This window comes from Meleagris gallopavo, chromosome 21, assembly GCF_905368555.1.
Source record: "Meleagris gallopavo chromosome 21, MGAL_WU_HG_1.1, whole genome shotgun sequence".
Taxonomy (NCBI): domain Eukaryota; kingdom Metazoa; phylum Chordata; class Aves; order Galliformes; family Phasianidae; genus Meleagris; species Meleagris gallopavo.
Genome location: NC_139424.1, coordinates 5,486,185 through 5,509,272, shown reverse-complemented (window position 1 = coordinate 5,509,272; position 23,088 = coordinate 5,486,185). Strand labels below are relative to the sequence as shown.

The 23,088-nt window shown below is 62.8% G+C and overlaps 2 protein-coding genes across 7 annotated transcripts in view; one reads left to right on the top strand and one right to left on the bottom strand.

Annotated features, from left to right (window-relative positions):
* Nucleotides 1-8,249, top strand: part of SMG6 (SMG6 nonsense mediated mRNA decay factor) — a 90,720-nt gene extending 82,471 nt beyond the window's left edge. For all 3 annotated transcript variants that reach the window (XM_085240509.1, XM_085240508.1, XM_085240510.1), the window contains 4 exons: nucleotides 1,060-1,213; nucleotides 4,086-4,297; nucleotides 4,521-4,602; nucleotides 6,322-8,249. In XM_085240509.1, the coding sequence (XP_085096635.1) occupies nucleotides 1,060-1,213; nucleotides 4,086-4,297; nucleotides 4,521-4,602; nucleotides 6,322-6,452 (579 nt within the window). In that variant the 3' untranslated portion in view covers nucleotides 6,453-8,249. The remainder of the gene's footprint in view (nucleotides 1-1,059; nucleotides 1,214-4,085; nucleotides 4,298-4,520; nucleotides 4,603-6,321) is intronic.
* A 251-nt stretch (nucleotides 8,250-8,500) lies between these two features.
* Nucleotides 8,501-12,755, bottom strand: HIC1 (HIC ZBTB transcriptional repressor 1). 4 transcript variants are annotated; one of them, XM_085240514.1, is made up of 2 exons: nucleotides 12,549-12,755; nucleotides 8,501-11,862 (listed from the first exon to the last, which is right to left on the bottom strand). In XM_085240514.1, the coding sequence occupies exons 1-2, from the start codon at nucleotides 12,598-12,600 to the stop codon at nucleotides 9,887-9,889; spliced, it is 2,028 nt and encodes a 675-aa protein (XP_085096640.1). In that variant the 5' UTR covers nucleotides 12,601-12,755; the 3' UTR covers nucleotides 8,501-9,886. The 4 variants fall into 4 exon arrangements, with proteins under 4 accessions (XP_085096640.1, XP_085096641.1, XP_085096643.1 ...); XM_085240515.1 differs by having other exon boundaries at nucleotides 8,501-11,832; nucleotides 12,549-12,753; XM_085240517.1 differs by lacking the exon at nucleotides 12,549-12,755 and adding an exon at nucleotides 12,302-12,400 and having other exon boundaries at nucleotides 8,501-11,832.
* Between the last annotated feature and the right edge of the window lie 10,333 nt (nucleotides 12,756-23,088).

Below are 23,088 nucleotides of genomic sequence, written 5' to 3'. Positions count from 1 at the left end.
TCAGATACACCCCCATAATGCTGGGCAGAGCAGGGCTGGACTCAGCAGAAAGGGCTGGGCAGGGCTGGGCTCCCCTCCTGGCCCTGGGGTGTTCCGTGTGGGTGCAAGCCCTGTTTCACAAGAGTTCACGTGGTGGATGTGTTCCATACAGTGCTGCTGTGCTCCATGGGTGACCGGTTCCTATTAGAGGCAACAAACATCAGCGAGTCAAGGGAAGCTATTTTTAAGCAGAGGAAGCACTAGAATAGCATCCTGAGTTTTTTACGCCTGTGACTTACTGAAGAGTCCAAGTCCTTCGATAGCATCAAAAGTAACACATGAGCTTTTTGATCCCATTTTGGCAAATAGTGTTGTGCAAAGGTCCAGGTACAGCCAGGGAGGGTTTCTAGTAGGACCCAGCAGACTCTCCACATGTGTGTGAGCACCTCTGGTCTCCGGTGGGTGCATGGGGCTCTGTCAAGGACAGCCCTAGGACTTTGCAGGGCTGGAACCCACCTGGTTTCCCAGCTGGATGTTGTTGGAAAACACGCGGCGTGTGCAGGACTTGGTGGGACGGAAAGTGTGGTGCTCAGCCAAGCGTCCCCTCCCCACACACCTCCTGCTCGGGGTCCCATGATTTGGATGCTGTTGGCATGCCTTGTGTCCCAAGCTGGCTCTTTTTCACTGGTGATCTTGTCATCTTGAGATGTTTTCATCCACCCTTTTCCTCCCTGCTGTTTTATATCAGGGTGGTGCGGATAGTCTTGGCAACTGCCAGCCCTATAAAATGGGACAATACCTGAAACAAATCCACTTTCAAGGCTGGTAGAGCCAGTCCAGTGCAGGGCTTGGGCAGGACTGTGTTTTCTTATGAGGGTGCTGCTGGAGTTTTTCACCATCCCACTGTGTCCCCACAAGAGTTGGTGCTTGCAGTGTGCAGGTGGGATGGACACAGCCTCCTGTACACGCCGTCCTTGCTGCAGGAGGCATGTGTGCCAACTAGGCTTATCTTTTGCTCCCAATGTCCACGGGTCACAGGGTTGACGTCTTTCTTACTCATCACATGTCCTTCTCTTCCAGGCTGTGCTGAAAGACCAGAGTCAAATGAGGCAGATGGAGCTGGAGATAAGACCTGTCTTCTTGGTCCCAGACACCAACGGCTTCATCGACCACCTCAGCAGCTTGATAACGCTGCTGGACTGCAGGAAGTTCATCCTGGTGGTGCCCCTGATCGGTGAGTAGCACAGGCACCAGGCATGGGCTTCCTGTCCCTCGGTGCAGGCTCGACCCTCCATGCCAGCTCCCACTCTCCTGCCCCACATGCCCTTTTCTGTGGTCCCAGTGCTTGCTGTGTGTGCTGGACACAACCCTGTTGCTTTTACCTGTTGGAGCCATTTCTCATCCCAGCTGCTCCTTCACCCCATACCATGCTTTTCCCTTCCCTTCCCTTTCTGCCCAGCGTGAGCTCCTCTTCCCATGGTGCATTTAGGGGTGCCAGGGGCTGGGAGAGGCACACGGGTGTTAGAAGGGATTTGGAGGGAATTTTGGAAGGAGCAAGGAGGAGGAATTGTTAAACAATCAGAGCAGATAGCTTATCCCAGCAGAGCTGGGGCTTAGGCAGCCTGAGCAAATGGCCGGCCTGTGTCCCAGCGTCTCAGAGCTGCTCAAGCCCAGCCCTTCTTTTTATCCTTATAAAGCTTGCAGTAAAACAGCAAGCTGGTTCCCGTTATTGGTAAACACTCACCCTGGCAGATAACGGCTGTGCTGCTGGGTGGTCTCCCAGGGTGGCGGGAGGATTTGGTGAGATGCCTTTGCTCTGATTGTTTGATCACTCGCTGGGCTCGCGGTAGCATTCCTCCGGCCGGTGCTGCGCTGGGGCCGGCTGCACCCCAGTGCCAACCTGGCATGGAGGGGAGCTTGGGGGTGAAAGAAAATATCAGGGTAGGAGTGGGGCTGAGCCTCACAGATGCCTCAGGCTGCCCTCATCCCAGCTGCAGCCCCACAGGCACCTCCAGTCTGCAGGCAGCGAGGTGTACGCTCGTGCTGATCTCCTGCCCTGCAGCACACTTCATGCCTGCCCTCTGAGCAGGTGCGGGGCTTCCTCTTCAACTCCTAGCTCCACCGGCCCGAGAGCCAGCATCCAACAGGCCCTTCCTGCAGGGTCTGGCTCTGGAAGGACTCTTAGAGCTGGGGTCGGGACCTCCGGACAGGGGGAGTGGGGCTGTCAGGGAGCTTTGCAGCTTGGCACGGCAGTGGCAGGGCATTGTATGGAAGCAAAGGGAAGGAAGCTGGCAGAGCCCTGGGGGCTGTGGAGTGTGCTCACACCTGGGAATGCTGGCGCCTTCCCTAGAGCCATGGCCCTGCCTCCTCTGTTCTCTCACAAGCATGAGCTGCAGGAGAGCGGGAAGCTCTGTTTCCTTCCCTGAGCCAGGTGCTGCCACGCTGAGCCTGCATAATGAGGGCTGGGCTGGCCAGGATAAGCCAGGGGCCAGTGGCCGTGGTGCCACATCCCATTGCCAGTTCCAGGTGTGAGCTGTGCCCCGTCCCCAGCTCGGGGCACTCCTCACTGCTTATCCCACGGATGCAGCAAGGGGTTAAGCGTGCAGCTTCGCGTTCCGTTTGTTTCTCTTGCTCTTTAACCTGCTCCGTGCTCCTTAAGGCTGACCCCACCATGGAGAAGCCAGGCCTGGTGCAGAAGCACAAACAAGCCTCCCCTTTGAAGCCTGTTTAGCTTGGAAGCAGGAAGGCGGATTTCGGGAGGGAATACCAGCTTTTCCTGTTTGATGTTCCGTTCTTGCAAGGCTCCCCCCACCCCTAACCCAGCCGTGCATTGTGTGGAAATGGCAGCATCAGGTCGCTGAAAGCAGTAGCAAGAGGAGCAGTCAGCGAGCGAAGAGCAAAGCAGCTCCATGCAGCTTTAATTTGAATACCCAGACAGTGAGTGCCAGTCTCACCATGGAACAGAGCGATCACGCAGGCTCCCTGGGCAGTGATTCACAGCACTGGGGAGAGGCCTCAGACCCCGAGCTCTCTCCTCGAACCCCCAAGGAATGCATAGTTCCCACTTGAACTCAGGACTTGGCTCCAAGCTCGGAAACAATCTTCAGAAATGAAGCCATGGCTAAAACACACACTGCGCGCACAGAGGCTCCCTCGCACACACGTGCACACCAGCCCAGCCTTGTGCACACGCATCCCTGTGCACGAACACATGTGAGGATGCTCGTGTGCACATCTGGACACAACCATCATGTGCCCAGCCTCGCTGGGAGCTGCCTTGGCCACACTTGGCTCGCACACGCAGAGCAGCTCTGGGTGCACTGCAGGGTGCGTTCCTCCTGGCGTCCCTTGGGCACTGCTCAGCCTGGGGGGCTGCTGAGGCTGTGTGCCTGCTGCTTGGCAGCCGGACAGGAGGCTCCGAGCCCTGACAGTCTCCAGTGAAACCAAACGGGCTGGGAATCTGCCTGATCCCAGGCTCGAGCTCGGCTTCAGCAACATGTGTCAGGACAGATGTGCAAACTCTGTATCAGCCCCAGATGGGAGAGGTGTTGAAGAGAGTGTCTCCCCTGCAGGCAGCCTGGGGCAGTGACTTCAGGTGTGAAAACAGGGCCAGGACTTGGTGGAGCGGGGGCTGCCTGCTTCTGCATGTGACCCTACTTGCACACGCAGCTTTCTGCATCTGAAAGCAAGCCCAGGGGGCTGGGAGAAGGAGCAGAGCAGGGCGGCGTGGCACGGATCAGGAGGCATGATAGCCAGATCCCCGGACCCATCAGCTTTCTGACGCCCCCCAGTCACACGTGAAGGTGCACGGGTTGGGCTCATGGCTGCATTTCACAGGGCACGGTGCCCTCAGCGAGTGCTGCAGGGCAGAGGTCCCCATGCTCTCAGGGCTGAGCCAGGTGACACGCAGAGGTGGAAGGCAGCAAAGCTTTTCCAGACCTGTAGCCAAGTCCAGGAGCACAGGGACGCTGCGGCAGCTGAACCCAGATTTCCTGAGCCAGCTCCCAGTGTCCCAGCCCTGAGGCTTTGGCAACACGTGCGTTTCAGCAGCGGGTCACGAGAGCACCTTGTCCCTTAGTAACTGTACCTCCTCTTCCTGTTTGAAGTGATAAACGAGCTGGACGGCCTGGCCAAGGGCCCGGAGATGGAGCACCGGGCTGCAGTCTATGCCCGCCAAGTGCAGGAGAGAGCCAGGAAGTCCATCGAGTTCCTGGAGGAGAGGTTCGAGGGCCGTGACAACTGCCTGAGGGCTCTGACCAGCCGAGGCAACGAGCTGGAGTCCATCTCCTTCCGCAGTGAAGACACCACCGGCCAGCAGGTAGGGGTCTCAGCCCCACGAGGATGGAGGCACTGAGGCAGTGCTGCCAGGGCACGCTGTAGGGCTGGAAGCTTCCCCAGGGACCTGTCTCTTTGCAGGCTCAGAGCAGCCCTGATCTCCGCTGAGCTGCAACACCATCTCCAGGGCAGTGCAGAAATGAGGGTGATGGGGCTGCAGGGTTTGGGTTTTTTCTGCTGAGAATAACGTTGCCCTTTTCTTCCAGGGAAATAATGATGACCTGATTCTGTCCTGCTGCCTCCACTATTGCAACGACAAGGCCAAGGATTTCATGCCCTCTAACAAAGGTAGATCATCCTCACATCCTCTTTGTCCCTTCTCTGTTGCAGCCCACAGACTCTGCTCATTTCTCTTTTTGTGGCCCTTGGAGCCCATACCTCTGCATTTGGCCTCTTTCAGCACCAAGGTGTCACCTCCTGCCCCCACTCAGCCCCAGGCTGTGGCCCATCCTGCTGTGTTTCCAAATGCTCACCTCTACGTGCACCTTCTGGGACTCCCCAGCCTGTGAGAAGACCCCTCCATACGCACACAGAGCCACTTTGTAGTGCTGGCAGCACAACTGTTAGTAGTTGTTGTCCCCCAGAGTATGCATCGAGGCCATAAAACCGCGTGTCAGGGCCTTTTGCTTTCCCTTCATCCTCCTAGAGTGGAAAGAGCAGATGCAGATCCAGCTATCTGCCCAAACAGGGACATCTCCTGCCACTGCGTGCCACAGCCATGGCTGCAGCAGAAGGTCAAGGGCTCCTTCTGAAAGCCCCAGTGCCTCCTCGATGGAGCCTTTTTCCTCCTGGTGCCCTGCTGGCAATGGCAGCATGTGCTGGGACCAGACAGCCCCAGTGTGCTGCCAGGGCAGTGTGGATGGGAATTAGATCAGCAGCTGCCCAAGAAATCAACCCACATTTGTCAGCGCGAATTCTTAGCAGCTTAACTTGTCAGATTCACAGAGAAACCGTCACCAAATGTTTATGTGCAAATGATGCTGAATTTTGAAATCATGTGGATTATGGCGAATGGGGCCTGACAAGCTGACAGCCTCTGGTTTGTAACAAGGAGACGCGTCACCAGCTCGGAGCAGAGGATGTTTATTGTTACACATTTCTTAAAGTGTCCGCACAAAACCTTCCGATCCTGCTTTCATCAGCCCTCGGCCCCAGGCCTGCCCTCCCACAGCTGCCCCACGGCTGCCCCACAGTCCCCTTCCTCCCATCACCTCCTCACCATCCTCAGCCCCAACACCACCAGCTCGTGCTTGTCGCTAACCTCCCCTTCCCCTTGGCTTGCTGCTCCTGGCGCGGCCAATCTGGGCCCATGTTGGGCTCCCATAAACTCTGTTTTTTCCATTCCAATCCTGGCTCAGAGGCACTGTGTTTCCTGTGCTCATAGGAACAGTACTCTGGTCACAGGACCCAGCTGCTTACACATACCCCATATGCTTCCCCTGCTCCGCACACACGTAAGCGTGGCTCCCATATCCCCAGCCTGGCGTGTTGCGTGCGGGGCAGCTCATCCATCTGGGGGCAAGATCCCTTCAGTTATTTCTCAGCCTTCAGCTCTGTCTGAGCCTCAGCCAGAAACGCCTCGGTGGCAGTGGCTACTCCAAAAGCTTCTCGAACGAAAGGTTCGTTTTAGATCTTATAATGAGATCACCAGAATAATAGCACCAGCTTCCTGCTGGAGCCAGGGTCGCGGGCTGTCTTCCTGGCCTGGGTCAGGCGAAGGCACCTCCTGTTCCCAGTGCTGAGCACCTCCCTGCTTTGGGCAGCGGGGTTTCGCCTGCAGGGGATGGGCAGAGCGCACAGATTGTCCCCAAACCAGAGCAAGGAGATAGCAGAAGGCCTCCGAAATGAGGCCTCGTCTCCGAGCCACGGTGAGAAACCTCAGCAGGCAGCAGGGAGCCTGGAGCACCGGGAGGCTGCGGGGTTTCGGGATGCAGATCACGCGTGGGGACAACAGGGTACGACAGCCCAGCTCTGGGATTCACTCCACTCTGTTTTTTTTCCATCCAGACGATCCCATCCGTTTGCTCCGCGAAGTGGTTCTGCTGACGGACGATCGCAACCTGCGAGTCAAAGCGCTGACCCGCAACGTGCCCGTGAGGGACATCCCCACCTTCCTCAAATGGGCCCAGGAGGGCTGAGGGGGCCGAGCAGGGAGGAGAGCCCCTGAGTGAGTAACGCAGAGTGTTGCGGTGGGAGACCGGCTCCGCAGGCAGCCCTCGCCGCCACCGCCTTCCAGCCCACAATGAACAATAAACGCCACGTCTTCAACCCACCCCACATGGCCGTGCTGCGAAGGGCCCCCCCCCCGGGGGTGCAGGCGAGCTGGGAAGGTCATTGCCGTGGATGGTTCACGTGGAGGCTGGGATGTTGAGTGTCCCCGTGGCCTTCGGGCGGTGCTGGAGCAGAGCTGGAGAGCCCTGCTGTGTAGGGAAGCTTTGGGTGACCCCGTGCCGGATCGCCGGCCTTTCGCTTGGTTTGCTTGGTTGCAGAGAGCTCACGTCGTGAGTCGGTGTCTCTTTGGGTTTGTAGGCTGTACAGGGCAGAGATTGGGGACGCAACGGTGCAGACTTTGGGATTGCTTGGTCTCGCTCAGCCCCAAGAGCTGAGCCTTTAGGAGATGCTGTGGACTTCAAGGGCGGGTCCCCAGCTGTGTGCCCCGTGCTCTCCATCATCCCTGCCCAGCCAGTTTCTCCTGCATGTCTCAGGCTGCATTGGTTCCCCATCCCATCCCTGCTACCACCCCACAGAAAGGAACGCTGCCTGCTGCTTGCAGAGGTGCTCGTCCTCTCTGGTGCAGGGTTTGCTTTTTTCGGTTTCATTTCAGACTTCAGCATAGGATTGTTTTCAGGTGTGTGCCCTGCCTGCTTTGTGGGGGAGGAGGGCTTTGAACACCCCTGATTCCCCCACAACTGCTTTCTGTTCTGCTCCCTTCCCACAACAGACGTTACCTGTTCCCACCTCTCTATCCCCTACCCCTGCTTCCCACACTGATACTTTTAGCCACATTTTCAGCCCAGGGCTCAGCGTGAGGCCAGCAAAGCCCTCCGAGTCCCCGACGAGCCCAGGACAGGCTGTTTGGGGACAGGGCTGGCGAAGCCTGGGCAGTGCCTGGTGCCGAGCCCAACTGTGAGGGTCCCCTCTTGAGTCACCCCGAGCCCTGCAGCACACCGCTGTCTCCTACACCACATCACGTTGTCCCCACCGCCAAAGCCTCATCCCCATGGCACTACAGATACAGAAGCCACGAGGGAGCGTTTGCCCATGAACTGGCATCCCTGAAGCTCTGTCACGCCTCACTCCCATCAGCACAGAGCAGGACTGACCCCAGGGCCAGCTCCAGTTCCCACCGGCGCACTGCAGAGGATGCAGCAGGACCGAACCCAGTGTTTTCCTTTCCTGCGTGGGTGGCTCAGACCTGGTGTTTGCAACACAGCACGTTCAAGCAGGAAGCTCACTGTCACCCATGCCATGGTGAGGACCGAAGCAGGGCTCAGGGCCTGAGCGGAGCACATGGACAAGCAGCAGTTGTGCTCACCTGTACCATACACGTGTCCTGGCAAAGGGCTCAGCGCAGGTGCAGAACTGCACGGTGCAGATTCGAGGTCCCCAAGCAGCACAGCCACCTGCAGGAGGACACACGGAGTGGCCGCGGTTTAACACGAGCACCCAGGACCCAGCTCGTGCTGCACAGCGCTGGGTGTAAGCAGCGTGCAGAATTCTCAAAGCTGAGTGCATTGGAAATGTGTTCTCACCGCCCTGCACGCTGTGCTGGATGCCCACCCCGTGCAGGGCTCTCTGGGCAGCACAGAGGGGTCTCACCGGGCTGAATGTGCCGGGGCCACCTGCGTCAGCCCTTTGTTGGGGAGGTGGCCGCGTTCGGGTGATTTTGTTAAGATGGTTTTAATCATTTTTAGTATTAAACACTTGTCTGTGCAGCCCGTTGTCTCGCTTGCCATCTGTGGGCACATCTCTATCAATTGGGGCAGTGGGGATGTATGGCAGCAGGATGTGTCCCTGCTGTCCTGAACCTTCCCTGTTAATGAATGGGATTCCGGGCAAACAGAAAAGCTCCTCTCCTCCCCTCCCACAGCCCCACACCACCCACCCGGCGCAGCCCCATGGGGTACATCCCCGCTCCCCATCCCAGCCCCACACATCAGGGCCACCAGAGAAGGACACGAGGCTCTGTGTGTTAATGTCACTTTATTGCTTGTTCCGTTTCGACTATAGAAAAAAGGGCGAGGAGCCCGTGTACAAATTGGACGTGATACAGACCCCGCTGGGCGTTTCCAGCTGTGTTTTGGGTGCAGCTGCTGCCGGTGCTCAGCCCCCAAAATGGGCACAGATGCCCGGTGGCAGCTCTGGCCAGATGCTGGCGAGCCCCGGGGGGGACCTGGGTGACCCCTGCCCATCCCTGGCTGGAAGCTGGCACTTGGGGGCACGAGGCCTCGCCACAGAGCAGCCAGCACAGGTAAGGCACAGTGGCTGCGAGGCTGGGGACAGTCACTGCCCCGGGGCCTCGTGTGCAAAGGAGAGGAGGGGGCACGGGGAGGGGAGAAGCTTCACATTAACCCCAGGCAGAGGGGTCGTGGGCCTGGGTGGGGGTCCAGACTTAGGGAGGGGACACAAGAGGGGTGCTGCGGTGCCAGGGGTGCCCCTTGGGGGCTCGACCCGCTGTCATTGCAGCCCAGGCCGGGGGCTCAGCTCTCCCCAGGGCTGCTCCCGGCCCCTTCCCGCGGCCCCGCGCCTCCGCTGCCCACGTCCACATAGCTGACAAACCCAACCGCTTTGTCTTTGTCATAAACTCCCGGCCCGAGGTTCCCCCAAACCCGACCCGACCCAGCTGTGCTGGGGACGGGGATCTTTGGCAGTAAAAGAGGTGGGCCCGAGGGCACAGCCACCCCACGGGACGGCGGCTCCCGGGGGTCCCTCTGCCCCACGGAGCCCCGGGCATCCCTGATGGCGAGCGCTGTGGGGCAGGGTGCAGGGGCTCAGTCTGTGACAAGGCCCTGCCCCACCTCCCGAAAACACTGGCAGCTGAGGGCTGAGGCCGGGAGCTCAGTGCTGCTCCGAGGAGCATCGTGTTTCCCTGGTCACCGTCCCTGACCCCCACCAAAACCCCGCGTGATCCCTCTCCATCAGTCTGTCCCCGAGCTCCCAGCACAGCCCCGGGGAGGAGGAGGCCCTTCGCTGCGGCCGCGATGGACGAACTACTCACGGCCCCACGGCAGTGATGGCGGCACAGTCTGGGTTCCATCACAGCAGAGCTGAGCTCCATTGGGTCCCACCACGGGGCGGGCAGAGATGGGGACAGCCCCGAGGTAAGGAGCGGGCTCATGTCCTCCGAAGCCTCAGGGTTCGGGCTGGCGGCACAGCGGGGCGAGCCGGGAGGTCAGTCCCTGAATATCGGCTTCTCCCCACCGCTCATGGCAGGACGCGCCATCCAGCCGGCCCGGGGCAGCTCTCATGGGACCCCCTGCTCCGAGTGAGTTCTCCGGGGCCGACCACCTTGCCACCTCCATCCCTGCCCTGGAGAGGCACGGGAAGCCCCAGGGCCACCCCCCGGCGGGCGCTACGGGGGCGAGTAGCGCTCTATGGTCCGCGCGGCGTCGGCGTGGAGGTGCGGAGCCTGCGCCAACACCTCCGCCGCTTTGTCCTGGCTCAGCCCCAGGTGCTCGGCCGTGAACTTGGCCAACGGGTAGAGGCTCTCCATCGCCTTGGGGTCGCTGAGGAAGTGCGAGGTGTGGGACAGCAGCTCGGCCGCCTTCTCCTGCTTGAGCCCCAGCTGGTCGGCGGTGAGCCGCGCCATGGCGTAGACGCTGTCGGGGAAGTCCAGCTTGGCTTTGCCATCGGGGCCGGCCGCGTGCATCTTCATGTGGCTGATGAGGTTGCGCTGTTGGGCGAACTTACCGCCGCACACCTGGCACTCGTAGGGCTTTTCCCCAGAGTGGATGCGCATGTGCTCGGTCAGGCGGTACTGCCGGGTGAAGCGCATCCCGCAGGCGTCGCAGGCGAAGGGCTTGAGGCCGAGGTGGCTGCGCATGTGGCGGGTCATGGTGCCGCGCTGCGTGAACTTCTTCCCGCAGATGGTGCAGGGGTAGGGCCGTGTCAGCCAGTGCGTCTTCTCGTGCTGCCGCAGCGTGGCCGGGTCCTTGTAGGACTTGTCGCAGGACGAGCAGCGGTACGGCCGCAGGATGTCCCCCAGCCCTGCGCCGCCCTTATCCAAGAAGGGCACGGCCTGTTCGGCCGCCGCTTTGTGGTACAGCTCCTCTTCGTTGTGGGCCTCCACGTGTGCGTTGAGCTGCTCGGAGCTGGGGAAGCCCTTCCCGCAGGGGATGCAGACGTACAGGTTGTCGCCCAGGCTCTCGGGCTCATAGCCCAGGTGGTTGCAGTAGCGGTCCAACGCATCGCCGGGTGACGGCCCCTCGCTGCTGCCCGTCTCCTCGCTGGTGCTGTTGTCGGGCTCCAGGTCGTTGCTTTCCACACTGGGATAGCGCGGCTGCGGGGCGGCGGGTGGCGATTCGGCTTTTTCCTCCCTCTCCAGCTCCTTCTCCGCCTCCCCTTCGTCCAGGTAGGGCCCCAGCGGCTCGTGCTTCATCCAGCGGTACATCAGCTCGCGCCCATCGCCGCGGGGCAGGGGGGGCTCGGTGCAGGGCGGCGTGCCGCGGAACGGGTCGGTGGCGTGGGGGTGTCCCCCCGGTTCCCCGCCCGGTGGCGAGTCCTTGTAGGCAGCGGGGTGGCCGGCCAGGAGCCCCCCGCTCACCGGGGGGCTGTCGTGCCGCGGGGGCAAGGAGGGCTCGCGGGGCTCTGCGGGCAGCAGGCGGTCGGTGGGCAGCAGCTGGGCGGAGGGGCCGGTGGGGCTCTTCTTGGAGAGGTCGAGGCCGCACGGCGGCGAGCAGTGCCGCTCGGGGGGGCACAGCCCGTGGGGGTGCAGCGGGGTGCCCTGCGAGGCCGAGGCGTAGAGCTCCCCGCACTGTGTGTTGAGCGGGGTCGCCGGCTCCACGGGCTGCAAATCGACGGGTCGTGGTGTCCCCGAATAGCAAGCCTGGATGACCGGCGTGGCGGCACGCAGCCCCCGGCCCAGCTTGTAGGGCGCGTACCCCCCACGCAGGTGACAGTACTTCCCGCTGCGCTTCAGCTTCTTCTTGCACAGTGCCACCAACCCGGGGATCTGCAGGTAGCTGGCGGCTGCCAGCACAGCCCCCAAGCTCTGCTCGCCGCCCGGCTCGCATTCACCCAAACGCCCGGTGTAGATGAAATCGAGGATGAGGCGGAAGATGCCGGGGCTCACCATCTCGTGGTCCAGGTTGAGCAGGTTGTCGTGCACCACCAGCGACTTGAGGTAGGCGCTGCTGGCCGCCAGGATGTTCTTGTGAGCGCGGAAGAGCGCGTTCTGCACCACGATGATCACGTCGCACAGGAAACCCTTCGTGCGCTGCGTGTTCAGCTGCAGCAGCAGCTGCCGCGAGTGGCTCGGCACCTCCATGGCCTCCAGCATCGCGCCGCGCACCCGCCGCCCTGCAACACACGGCCCCGTCAGCCCAACGCCTAGAGGGGATGTAGGGAGGGTAGGGTACTTCGGGGGCGGGGGAGGGCGGGGGGGGCTCAGCCCACTTCAACCCCAACCCCGGTTCTTTCTCCCCCGCTGCGTTCTGGCTGCTCTGAGCGCAGCTTTCCCTGTGCCACGCTTATATCGGGGCTCGCTTCGCGCCGGCCGATGGGGCGGGGAGTGGGGTACAAACCCCCAGAGGCTCAAATTTAGGCTAAAATATTATTTTTATTTTTTGGGGGGAGAAAATGACATCATCCCCCTCCCTCCCCCCCCCCCCCGCCTCCCCGCCCCCGCTCGCTTCCAGCACCCCCCGCTCCCACCTGCCGCTGCCCTCACCGGAGGAAACGGGGGGGAAGCGGAGAAAAGCGGCCGTCCCGCAGCCCTGCGAAGCGTCCCGGTGCCGCCCGCCCCCCCGGGGCCGCCGCTCGCCGTTACCTGCGCCGCTCCCCGCTCCCCGCAGCGCTCCTCCCGGCTCTTATGGCCCCGCTCCCGGGAGGCGGCCGGCCGTGCCCCCGGCGCCCCCCGCCCCCGTTTCCTGCGAGGTGAGCGGGGGGGACGAGGGAGGGTAAGGAGGTGGGAGTGGGGGGGGGGGGGAAACGGGACCTCCCCTCCCCGCCTCCCCTCCCGGTGCCGCCCCGGTGAGTGCCCCCCGAGCGCCGTCGGAGCCGCGGTGCCGGTTTACCTGCCCGTCCGCTGCCCTCCGCCAGCCAGCCGAGCTCTCGGTGGACTCTCATGGCTCAGCCCCGGGGGGGCCGTCGCCGGGCGCTGCCCTCCGCCCTCCGCCGCCGCTCCATTCCCGGCGCTGCCGACCGCCCGTACGCCCCTCGGAGCGGTCGGCGGCGGCGGTTCCTCGGGGCTCCCGACGCCGCCAGCTCGGAGGTGAAACCCGGGCTGCGAACTCCCCCTGACCCCGGCCTGAACTCCGAGCAGCGCCGCTGGCTGTTAAAGGGACGGCGGGAGGTTTCCTCCTCCCCTCCCCGGGCGGGGCACGCCGCAGCCGGGCCCCCCCTTCTCCTCCTCCTCCTCCTCCTTCTCCTCCTCTTTTCTCCGAGCCCTAATTCCCCTCCGCCCCGGTGGGAGCGGGAGGAACGGGCGGCGCCGCCTCCCGCATGGCCCCACCGCCCCTTCGAGGGTCTCAATCCCGGCGGCGGCTTTGCCCACCCCTCCCCGACTCTCCCGGGCTCCTCCGTCGCTCCCGACCCCTCTTATCTCCCCCATTTCGCCGTGTCCAGGCTCAGGCTTCCCCCCTCCCAGTCCATCAGCCCGACCAGGTGAGCCCCGACGGCGCGTCCGCCGCGCCCCGACGGCACTTACCCCGCAGCGCCCCGTCTCCTCCGCCGCCTCCGCGGCCGCTGCCCGGTACCGCTCGTCGGGCTCCATCTAGCGGCGCCCGCTGCGCTCCGCCCCCGCCGTCGGGGTTTTGGGGTGGGAGGGGAGGGGAGTGAGGTGGGGGTGTAGAGCTCCTCCCCGTGCAGGTGCGCGGTTCCCTCGACGGGGCGTCCCGTGGAGGTGGTGGGAATGGGAGTAGAGGTCGATGGGTTTGGTTTGTGCTTTTTTTTTTTTTTTCTTTAATTTTGGAGGAGGAGAAGGGGAGCGGGTGGGAAGGAAGGGTGGCCCCGGGGGGACACAGCGACGCGGTCCCCCGCTCCTAGCGAGGCGGGGAGAGCTTCGTGCTTTCGCTTCTCCTTTCTCACGGCCGCGGCCATTTGTGTAACCCCGGAGGGCGGCACAGCACCGGGCATCTCCGCCCGGGGTTCACCCCGCAGCCGGGCGCGGCACCCCAAAGGTCGCCGGTCCGCCCGCCCGACCCCCAGGGGTCTGCCCCTAAATCCCATTGAGCATGAGCTGGCGCAGTGCCGGCCCTCCCACTGTTCCCTACGGGCGTCTAAGGGGAATTTTGGCCACAGCGGGGTGGCATCGCGCAGCCCCGAACCCAACCCCGGCGACATCGGGATCCTGGGAGCGGAACGAGCGCTGACCCTCATTGCGGAGCAGTGATTTCATCCCCCCACCCCACCCCCCGGGCACTGATTTCCCCTCGCCCTCCTCTCTTTATATATATATATATCTATACACTTTTTTTTTTTTTTTTTTTCCTGTTCAATTAACGGCTGGAAGTGTTTCAGGTTCTGGCAGGGAGCTCTGGACGTCGCTGTGAGCGATGACTCCCGCGGGCTGCGTCCGCGTAATTTATGGGGCCGTGATGCATCAATCACAGCGGCTCCCCGACAGCTGCCCCCCCCCCTCGGGACCCCGGGCTGCCCCCGCTACCTGCTGAGTGACTGAGCCCGAGGTGGGGGGGGGGGGAACCTCCGACTCCTCCACCTTTTTCTCGCATCCCAAAGGCTGGGGCAGGTGGTGGAGGGGGTGAGCTGAGCCCCGCGGCCCCAACATCTCAGAACGGAGCTGTCCCTTTGCCTTGTTACGCCGCAGGCAGAGCTGGTGAACAGGAGTGCTCAGGAAGAGAAGGAAAAGGAAAAAAAAAAAAAAAAAAGGGGGCATTTTCGCCTCAATGTGCAGCGCAGATTGGAAACAGCTCTGCTTAAGTCATTGGCTCTGTTGGGAGGTCTGAGCTGGAGCGTCTCCCGCCTGTGCCCCCTCCCCACGATCAATCACGGCGCAGCAAATTAGCCCAGATGCCGGGAGATTGGGTTCAAATCCAGCTGTGGTTTGGATCGCGCTCGCACGCCTGGCTTCATGTGGGACCTGGGCTGTTGGACAGGATGCAGCCCCCCGGTCTCCGCAGGGCCCCGTTTCCCAGCGCAGCCTCTCCCCGTAGCCCACACACATGTGTTCGATTACGGCGTTGGCCAGCCGGGCCGCATCCGGCACCGCCAGGAGCCTGGAGCCCCGCTGGCAGCTCACACTTCATTTTCCCGGCGGTGCCGGGGGCACGGCAGCCCCCACAGCCCCTGTGTGGCCCCTTTACAGGGGCTGGGTCCCCTCCCAGCACGGTGGCACTCGGTCCCATTCGTGCACCGGCTGAGGCCGTGAAACTCGTGACAACAGTGAGCTGCCCTCCGGTTGGGTGTGGGCTGTGGGTTGTGGGGTTTCTCTGTGTGCCTGTGCTGAGCTCTGCCAGGTGTCCCCCAGAACCACGGGCCCATGTTCTGGGGCCAGGGGCTGCACTGTGCTGCAGGGTGGGCGAGGGGAGATCCGAATTGTGGGGCGGTGCTGGGGTGGGTGAAGGACTTTTCTCTATGGGGTGATGCTTTGTGGGGCAGTGGGATCTCCTCCTTGTGGGGCAATGGCATGGAAAGTGATGGGGCCCTTTCCCTGTGGGTGGTTGGGGGACACCTCCCTGGGAGCAATGCGCAGATGAGGGGTTCTTCCCCTGAGAGGCAGTGTGCTGAGAGACCCTCTCTGTGGGGGGATGCTCAGGTGAACGAGGGGCAGAATCCCACGACGGCTGAGGTTGGAGATCCCTCTGGTCCCACCCTCTCCCACAATGCAACCCCCAAAGCCAGTGCCCAGCACCACATCCAGATCCCCATGCAGGACACTCCTGAGTCTCCATGTGCTCCCACCAGGACACCGTCACCTTTCATTGTGCACCAGGACCCCAGGGCTGCCAGGCTGTATCCCACACCCCGTGCCCGAGGTTCCCAGCACAGGGCTCTGCACGGCTCCTTGTTGACCTTCAGGAGGTTCCCATCACCTGGATGGGGAGATGGGACTTCTTTATTTGTGGGGTGACACTTGATGGGGCAGTGGGTTCCCCTTCAGTGTGGGATGATGCTCACCCATACAAGCAGAACCCTTCTCTGCCAAGTGATGTTTAATGGATCATTAAGAGCCCTTCCTCATGGGGTGATGATGCTCAGTGGGATGGCAGGATGCCTTTAGGATGACCCTTAGGCAAAGGACCCCATTCCTTTGGCACCATGTTTGGTGAGGTGATGGGACTCCATCCTTCTGGGACAATGGTGATGGGATCCCATCCCTTTGGGACGACGTGTGATGGGATGATGGGACCACATCCCTTTGGGATGGTGCTTCGGGGAGATGATGGGACTCCATCTCTTTGGGACGATGGTGGTGGTACTGCATCTCTTTGAGATGGTGCTTGGTGGGGTGATGGGACCGATTCCTTTGGGATGATGATGATGGGACCCCATCCCTTCGGGTCGATGCTCCGTAAGACAATAGGACACGTAGGACGATGCTCGATTGGATGAGGAACACTTCCAGCAGCTTCCCAGAGGCTGGGATCACCTTTCCATGTCGGGAAGCGCTTCAGACCCCACGGACGACCCGAAACCCCCCCTTCCACCACTACCCCTTCCACTATGGGACGCTTATAGGACAGAGGGGCTGCGGATGGGCTGCCTCAAACCCCACTAGATGGCAGCAACGGGCTGCGCTCCGGGACACAACAACCCCCCCCCCCCAGCCCCCCCTACCGCCTCCCCCTCGGGGACCGGGGGCCGCTTTTCGTCCCGAAAGGATCCCAACGGGGGACCGCGGGAGGGGTGGGTGAGGGGTGAAAAGCGGCCCCCGGTCTCAGAGGGGGCGGCAGCGGCGGCTCCGGAGGAGGCAGTGCGCAGCCGGTACCGGTGGGCCGTCCCCGGTGCTGACTAATCCCGGGGCTGAGTCACGGCTGCGGCGCGGAGCGCTGCGGCAGCGGAGCCTCCGAAAACCGGAGAGAGCCCCGACGGGGCGGGCGCTGAGAAAGGGCTAAAAGTGGTGGGGGGACACGGAGGGGGGATACGAGGGGGGATGAGTGAGTGTGGGTGGCGGGGTATGCGATAGGGTTTTGGGTAGTAGCGGGCTCCCATCGGAATGGGAACCTGGGGGAAGAGGCGGGGGGGGGGGAGAGGGAGGAGGGATGGATGTGGGGTGTCAATGGGAAGTGGGGTTTGGGGTGGGTGTAAGGGGGGTCGCGGCCTTACGCAGCGGAGGGTGCTGGCGGCGCGGTGCTGCTGTCAATGACAACGTTGCTGTTGCCGTGGCGACCGCTATGATGCTTCGCCAGAGCCCAGTGAGGTCAGAAGGCTCCGGCAGGAACCGGGGAGGGGGGTCTATGGGGGGTATGGGATGCGTACCACCAGAGAAACTGTCCCCCCACGTCCTCATGGCTGTGGGTTTAGTCTCACTCTGCTCGGGGTGCTGGCACTTGGGATGGGGGGAGTTAAATTTCGGAATTCACCCAAGCGGGCTCATTGGGAACACAGCAGTTTTGGGGTCTCAGTGCTCCCCTGTGGGATCGCGCCCCCGGCCTCCTGCTAGGCTGCATTAGGGCAGCATGGTGCTGCAGTGGGGCAGCTGCAATATGGGGGGGGGGAAAGCTCCAAACTCCCCCCCAGTACACACACACACACACACACACACACACACACACGTATTGTTGTGCCTCATCCTTCTACAGGACACCCATGGGTGCTCACTGGGGGCACAACGGGGGAAGTGACACCATGATATGAGGGCGAGTGGGCACAGTGCAGGTGCATAGGAGGCACCCCCAGGTTTGGACGCCTCCCTCCCCCCCCCCCCCCGGGTTTCTGTGCGATCCTTTTCTCCCAGAGTGCAGCCCCACAACGCGAACTTATGGGCACGGGGGGAGGTGGGTATCCGTGGGGTGACCCCGTCCAGGGATGTCGGATCGCTCTGTGGGGTGCACCGCCAACGGGAGGAGGGATGCGGGGATCGGGGCTGCCCCTCTGCGCATCCCCACAGGAGATGGGTGGCCGGGGGCGGTGGGGGGATGTCGGGGTCCCGGTGCAGCCCGGACCCCTCTCCCCACCCTCGGGCCGTTGCCCTCCCCCCGCCCCGATATAAATAGTAGCGTCTTCCCGTTCCCTAAATTTCCTCGCTGACGTAGCGCTCACGTCATTGTGTAGGTTGATGCTTTTCTATGAATGAGCCGAGATCCCCGTTACTACGAGCCCGATCCTATAAAAGCTCCGCGCTCTGCGGACAGCGCAGCATCTCCACACCGGCGACGTCCCCGAACCGGGGGGGAACCGCGGGGCTCCGGGTCCGGACCGGGAGGTGTCGGGGTCCGGGGGGAGGTAAGGCTGAACCCGCCCCCCCCCTCCAGGTAAGCGGGGACGGGAGGGGGCAGCGCAGCCCCGCGGCATCGAGCGCTGCACCTGTATGTGGGGACGGGGGGGGGAATGGGATCGAGACGGGGGGGACTCTGCGGCGGGAGGGGGGGCGGATCGGGGCCGCCTGGCGCAGCCCCACGTGCGGAGGGGGCGGTGGGGTCGGGGCGCGGCGCCGGTGGGGGCGGGCGCGGGGGCGGAGCCGCCCCGGGGAAGGGGAAGGAAGGGGGGGGGGACCCGACCGCCCCCCCCACACTTTGCGGTGTTTATGTGAGCGCGTGTGTTTGGACACCGTGTATCCCCCTCCTCGCCTCAGCCCGCCCCCCCCCCCCCCCGCGCTGTTTGCTGCGGGTGACATTGGCATCCCACTGTCTCCGCATCCAGCCCCGACGTGGCACCCCCCGCAACGTCCGTCCCCCCTCCCCCCCCTCCATACCCCGCACCGGGACACCGCACCCCCGCACCCCGCGCTCTGTGTCGCTTTCACCCCGACCGTCGGAAAAGCGTGGAGAGACCCCGTCGAGGAGAGCCCGAGTCAGCGCATCGGCACCTTGGCTCTAGACTGCTTACTGCTGCGTAGGGACAGGACAGTAACAGTCTACAGTCATGGCTACTGAAGCATGACCCACCGGCACCGGCACCGGCACCGCCGTGGGGCGGGGGGAGCGGTCCCGGGAAATGGGGGGAGGGGGAGGGGGGGGTGCAGGAGCTGTCCCGCGTGCTGAGCCGTCGGGGCGGCCGGCAGCGTCCCGCGGGGTGGGGATGGGATGGGATGGGATGGGATGGGATGGGATGGGATGGGATGGGATGGGATGGGATGGGATGGGGATCCGATGCTCGCCTGACCCCTCTCTCTCTTTTCCCCTTCCTCCCCATCCTCCTCCCCTTCCCACAGACACTGAGACCCCACGGCGGACGCCCCCCGCTGCAGCCCAGGTAGGGGTTTCCCCCCGACGGGGCGGACACGCGTGGGCCGGCGGGAGGGCCGGGTTGTGCTGGGGAGTGCGGGGGGGTGGGGAGAGGGCTTCCTCCGCACGCCGACAGTCCCCCCACGCTGCGGGTTGGGGGCGGGCGCGTTCGCTGCGGTTTTGGGGGCCGCCCCCTCGCTGTCTCCAGGCACCGCCTGCGTCCCCTTCTCCTCCACCCCCATCCCCCCCTCCTCGACGTCGCCCGGGCGACCGTGGCTTTAGATTGTTACTGTGCTGCTGGGGGGGTAACAGTCTACAGCCATGGTCGCCGGGCCCGGCGCACTAGCAGCGCGGGCAGCACCCCCCAGAGCCCCCCCACAATGCCCGGGGCAGAGAGAGGGGAGGGGGAGGGGCGCGGCGCGGCGTGGGGGTCCCGTCGGGTACAGCCCCGCCTCCCGCGGCAGTAGGAGCTCACATGCAGGCTGCGTTCGCCGCACATCAACTCTTACTGTTCGGGGGGGCGGGCGCGGAGCGGCTCTTCCTCGGTACAGGGAACAGCGCGGACCCCCCCTTCCCTCTATTCCACATCCCCTTCTACCCCCCCACCCCGCATTATCCCCCCGCCCCGCAGCCCCTCACCTGCCCTTTCGCCGCCCCGACGGGGGCTTCCCCGCTTCCCTGTGCCGCGTCGCGATGCGCACCGACGGCTCCGAGGGGGAGGGGGGTTGGGCGGGAGCACCGGGATCGGAGCGCGGCCCTACGCGGGTGCGGCGGCGGCGGGGACTGAGAGCGGCCCGACGGGGCGGATGGTGGTGGCCGGGGGCGGGCGCAGGTTGCACAACTCGCCCGTCGCGGCCAGGAGATTCCTGAGAGGCGAAGTCAGAGCGGCCCGACCCGCCCCGTTACCGGGCATCGGGCCCTCGGCAGCCGGCGGTGAGCGGTGGCAGTCGGGAGAGTCGAGGGGAGGGGTGGGTTGGCACGGGGAAGGGGGGGGGGAACCCGCAGGAAGCCCTGAGGGATGGGAGGTGCTGAACCCGTGCAGATGGGTGCTGGGGACAGAGGCGATGGGGGGTGACAGCAGCAAGAGGGCAGGATGGGGACAGGGCAGCTGCAACCCAGTGCATGGCTGCATGAGGGCTCTGCCCTGTTCCCCCACCTGAGGCCAGAGCAGCCCATAGGGAACATCCGTGGGCACTCTGTGCCCCTCCCCAGCAGTTCTGCCTGTGCCTGGGTGGGATTTGGGGCAGCCCCATCAGTGGGGGGAACCTACAACTGTGGCAGCCACAGCGGGGCTGCAGTGCAGGGAGGGACACCCTGAGGTGCTACTCATCTCCAAAAGCACCCTTTGCCCCCCAAAAAGCCTGGGGTCCTGTGGTGGGGAGTCTCATGGCCATGGGACGATGCCCAAAATGCGTCCCCAGGTGATGGTCCCCTGGGACAGGGACAGCCCCCAACCTTCATCTCCTCAAAGACTCAAAGCGGCGCTGTTGTTATTTTGAAGGCCAACTTCTGCTCCCAACTTCTGCTCACACATTGGAATTAGTTTTTCTTCCAAAAAAACTTAAAAATATCTCAGATTTCTGACACTGGCTTCCAAGGAGCCTGGCTTCCAAGGAACCGAGCCCAGGGCCAGCCACTGAGGGACAGGGGCCGCCCTGCTCCCGTGCTCCTTGGCCACAGCGGGACAGAGCTTGTGGGTGAATGGGTGCTGCACAAACACTGCCCTATGTTGGGTTGCTGGACGAGAAGCAACACGTGCTCCCAGCCCTTCTGCTGCCAGGATAGGATAAAGCTCATCCTGGGGAGCTGTAGCCCTGCCAAGCCCAACGGTGGAGAATTTGGATGCCTCCATCCTGCTCTCCCCAGGTGGGATTTCCCCATGAAGAACACGTGGCCCCAAAGCTCAGCTTCTGCCCAAAGCCTCACAGCTGCGCCACAGGGACCTTGTGCCACGGAGCTGGTGCGGGCAGCACGTGCCTACAGGGCTGGGAGGGGGGCAAAGGGGGAGAAGGGGTGCTGCTGCTCTCCAGAAGGCAGCACAGCCCCTGGATGCCCCTCACCGTATGCTATTGTTACCATCTGACAGCTTTTGGCGAAACAATCTTTGTGATTCAGCCGTGTTTATCCCAGCCTGTGGCCCAACCCAGCGTGGGTTTCCATGGAAAACTTCCATCGAAAACAAGGAGAAAAGGAGTTACAGCAGGAGTGACTCAGCCACAACTGGAAGCTTCTGCGGATGAGGCAGAGAAGGGGGGGACTCTTCCCACCAGCTTGGTCCCAATTGGGCAGCGGGGCCCAGGGACACCCCCGGACGTGTCCTGCAGCTCTCTCGTGCCTAAATCCCAGCACACTGCAGGTAGGAGCCAGGCCCAAGGGAGATGCATTGTGTAAGCATCCACAGAAACGCACCACCTTTCAGGAGCACCCCCTCCCCAGCAGTCTGCACCTGGCCCTGCTCGCTGCTGGCCATAGGGGAGGAAGAGTGAGATGAGTAAGGCTGGAAGGACGGTGAGACCCGCTGTCAGCGCGGCCCACGGGAGCCCCTGTCTGTGTCTGCCAGCCCTGCATGGGCAGTGAGAGTGGGGAGGGAGCGGAGGAGGGCCTGAGTCAGCAGCAGCATTGGGGAAGGGATGCAGGGAGCAGGCGGTGGGTGTTTGTCAGTGGGAGGATGCTTGGGATGCTCACAGCATCTCTAGTGCTGCTGGTTGTCTCAGAGCTTGCAGCAGGAATGGCAGCATGCAGGGGTGCAGCTGCTCTGCAGGCTGGCACTGCTGTGGACACAGTGGGGAGATGCAGAGAGCTTTGAAAGCCGCTTTGGGGGGGCAGAAATAGGGAGCAGAAGGGTGAACTGCATCCCTGTCACAGAACCCCGGCTCACATTGCCGCTGGGTAAAGGCAAGGTAGGGGGGAAAGCAAAACCCCCACAGATAATGCTCTCAGGGGCAGGAAAGACATTTGCCAGTCTCTCCTTCAGGCTCACATCCCCCCCGTTTTCTTCCCTACCCAGCTCACAAGAAGGTAGATCACAGGAACTAGACCTGAACCAGCAAAAGGTACGTGGCATGGGGCTGAGCTGCTGCCGAGGTGGCAGAAGGCAAGCAGAGGTCAGAGTGGTGCTGCCTGGCATGGGGCAGACATGGCCACGTTTGGAGGGGCTGTGGTGGACAGGATTCCTGGGGCACCCTCCTCTGACCGGCAGGTGATGTCTGCAGGAGTCACTTCCCTCCTCCCATCACAGCAGGTGCAAAAACCACGTTCCTCCCGCACTGCTGACACGTACACCTCATGCAGATTAAGGGTCGGGTTTAATTGTTTTTATTATTTTCTTTAAGCTCAGGGAGAAGACACCTGGCATTTTTTAATTTTTTTTTTATTATTATTATTTATTGAACTCCCTGAGAACGAGATGCAGGTGCTGAAGTATCAAAAAGCCCCCAGAATTCAAGCCCACCCACCCATCAACCTTCCCCCTCCCCTCCATTCTCCCCAAAGGAGCTGTATGGGAAGCAGCAGAGCCCATTCTGCTCACTCACCACGCACACACAGGTCCATCCCTGTTTCCAACGCCAGCGAACCGCTGCGATGCCTCCGGCCGGTGCTGCTGCGGGACACGGGGGCGGGGGAAGCGGCTGCGGGACCGCAGTGCAGGCTGGACCGCGGCGAGCAGACATCACTGCAGTGCCTCATCCGCGCCGTCCCGCGGTGATGGGCTGCGCCGGCGAACCGCCACGGCGAGCTGCAAACTCGGCAATAATCAAACAGCTGACGGCGGGCCGGCCGAGCTGCCTGCTGCTGTCTTTTCACAGCGCCTGGAGGCTCAGGTGGGAAAGCAGAGAGACAAAGGCCCTGCTGCTTTGTCATCACGAGGTTCAGCCTCGCTGTTTTGGCTGCATCCACCCACCCCCTGCTGCTTGGCAGGGCAACAGGTGTGTAGATGCACAGCAGCATCTCTGCTCCTTCCCCACCTCCCTGCAGGCCAAAAGGTGGCTGTCATCCCCCCAGCTCTGCATCAGCCCAGGAAGCAGCCAAGCAGCACCGTGATGCCGGAGCCCCCAGAGCCTCCACACCCTTCAGTTACCCAAGGGCAACATCAGTGTAAATCTGACCTGCAGGGGAAAGCAGCCTCATGCTCTTACTGCTGCCTCCATCGTGCTGCTGCCACACAACCAGCAACAAACCAGAGAGCAAAACTCACACGAATTAAAGCTGCTCGGTTAGTTTTGACCTGCGGCGGTTCCCAGGCGTGTTCACGGCTCAGTGAATGCTGGAA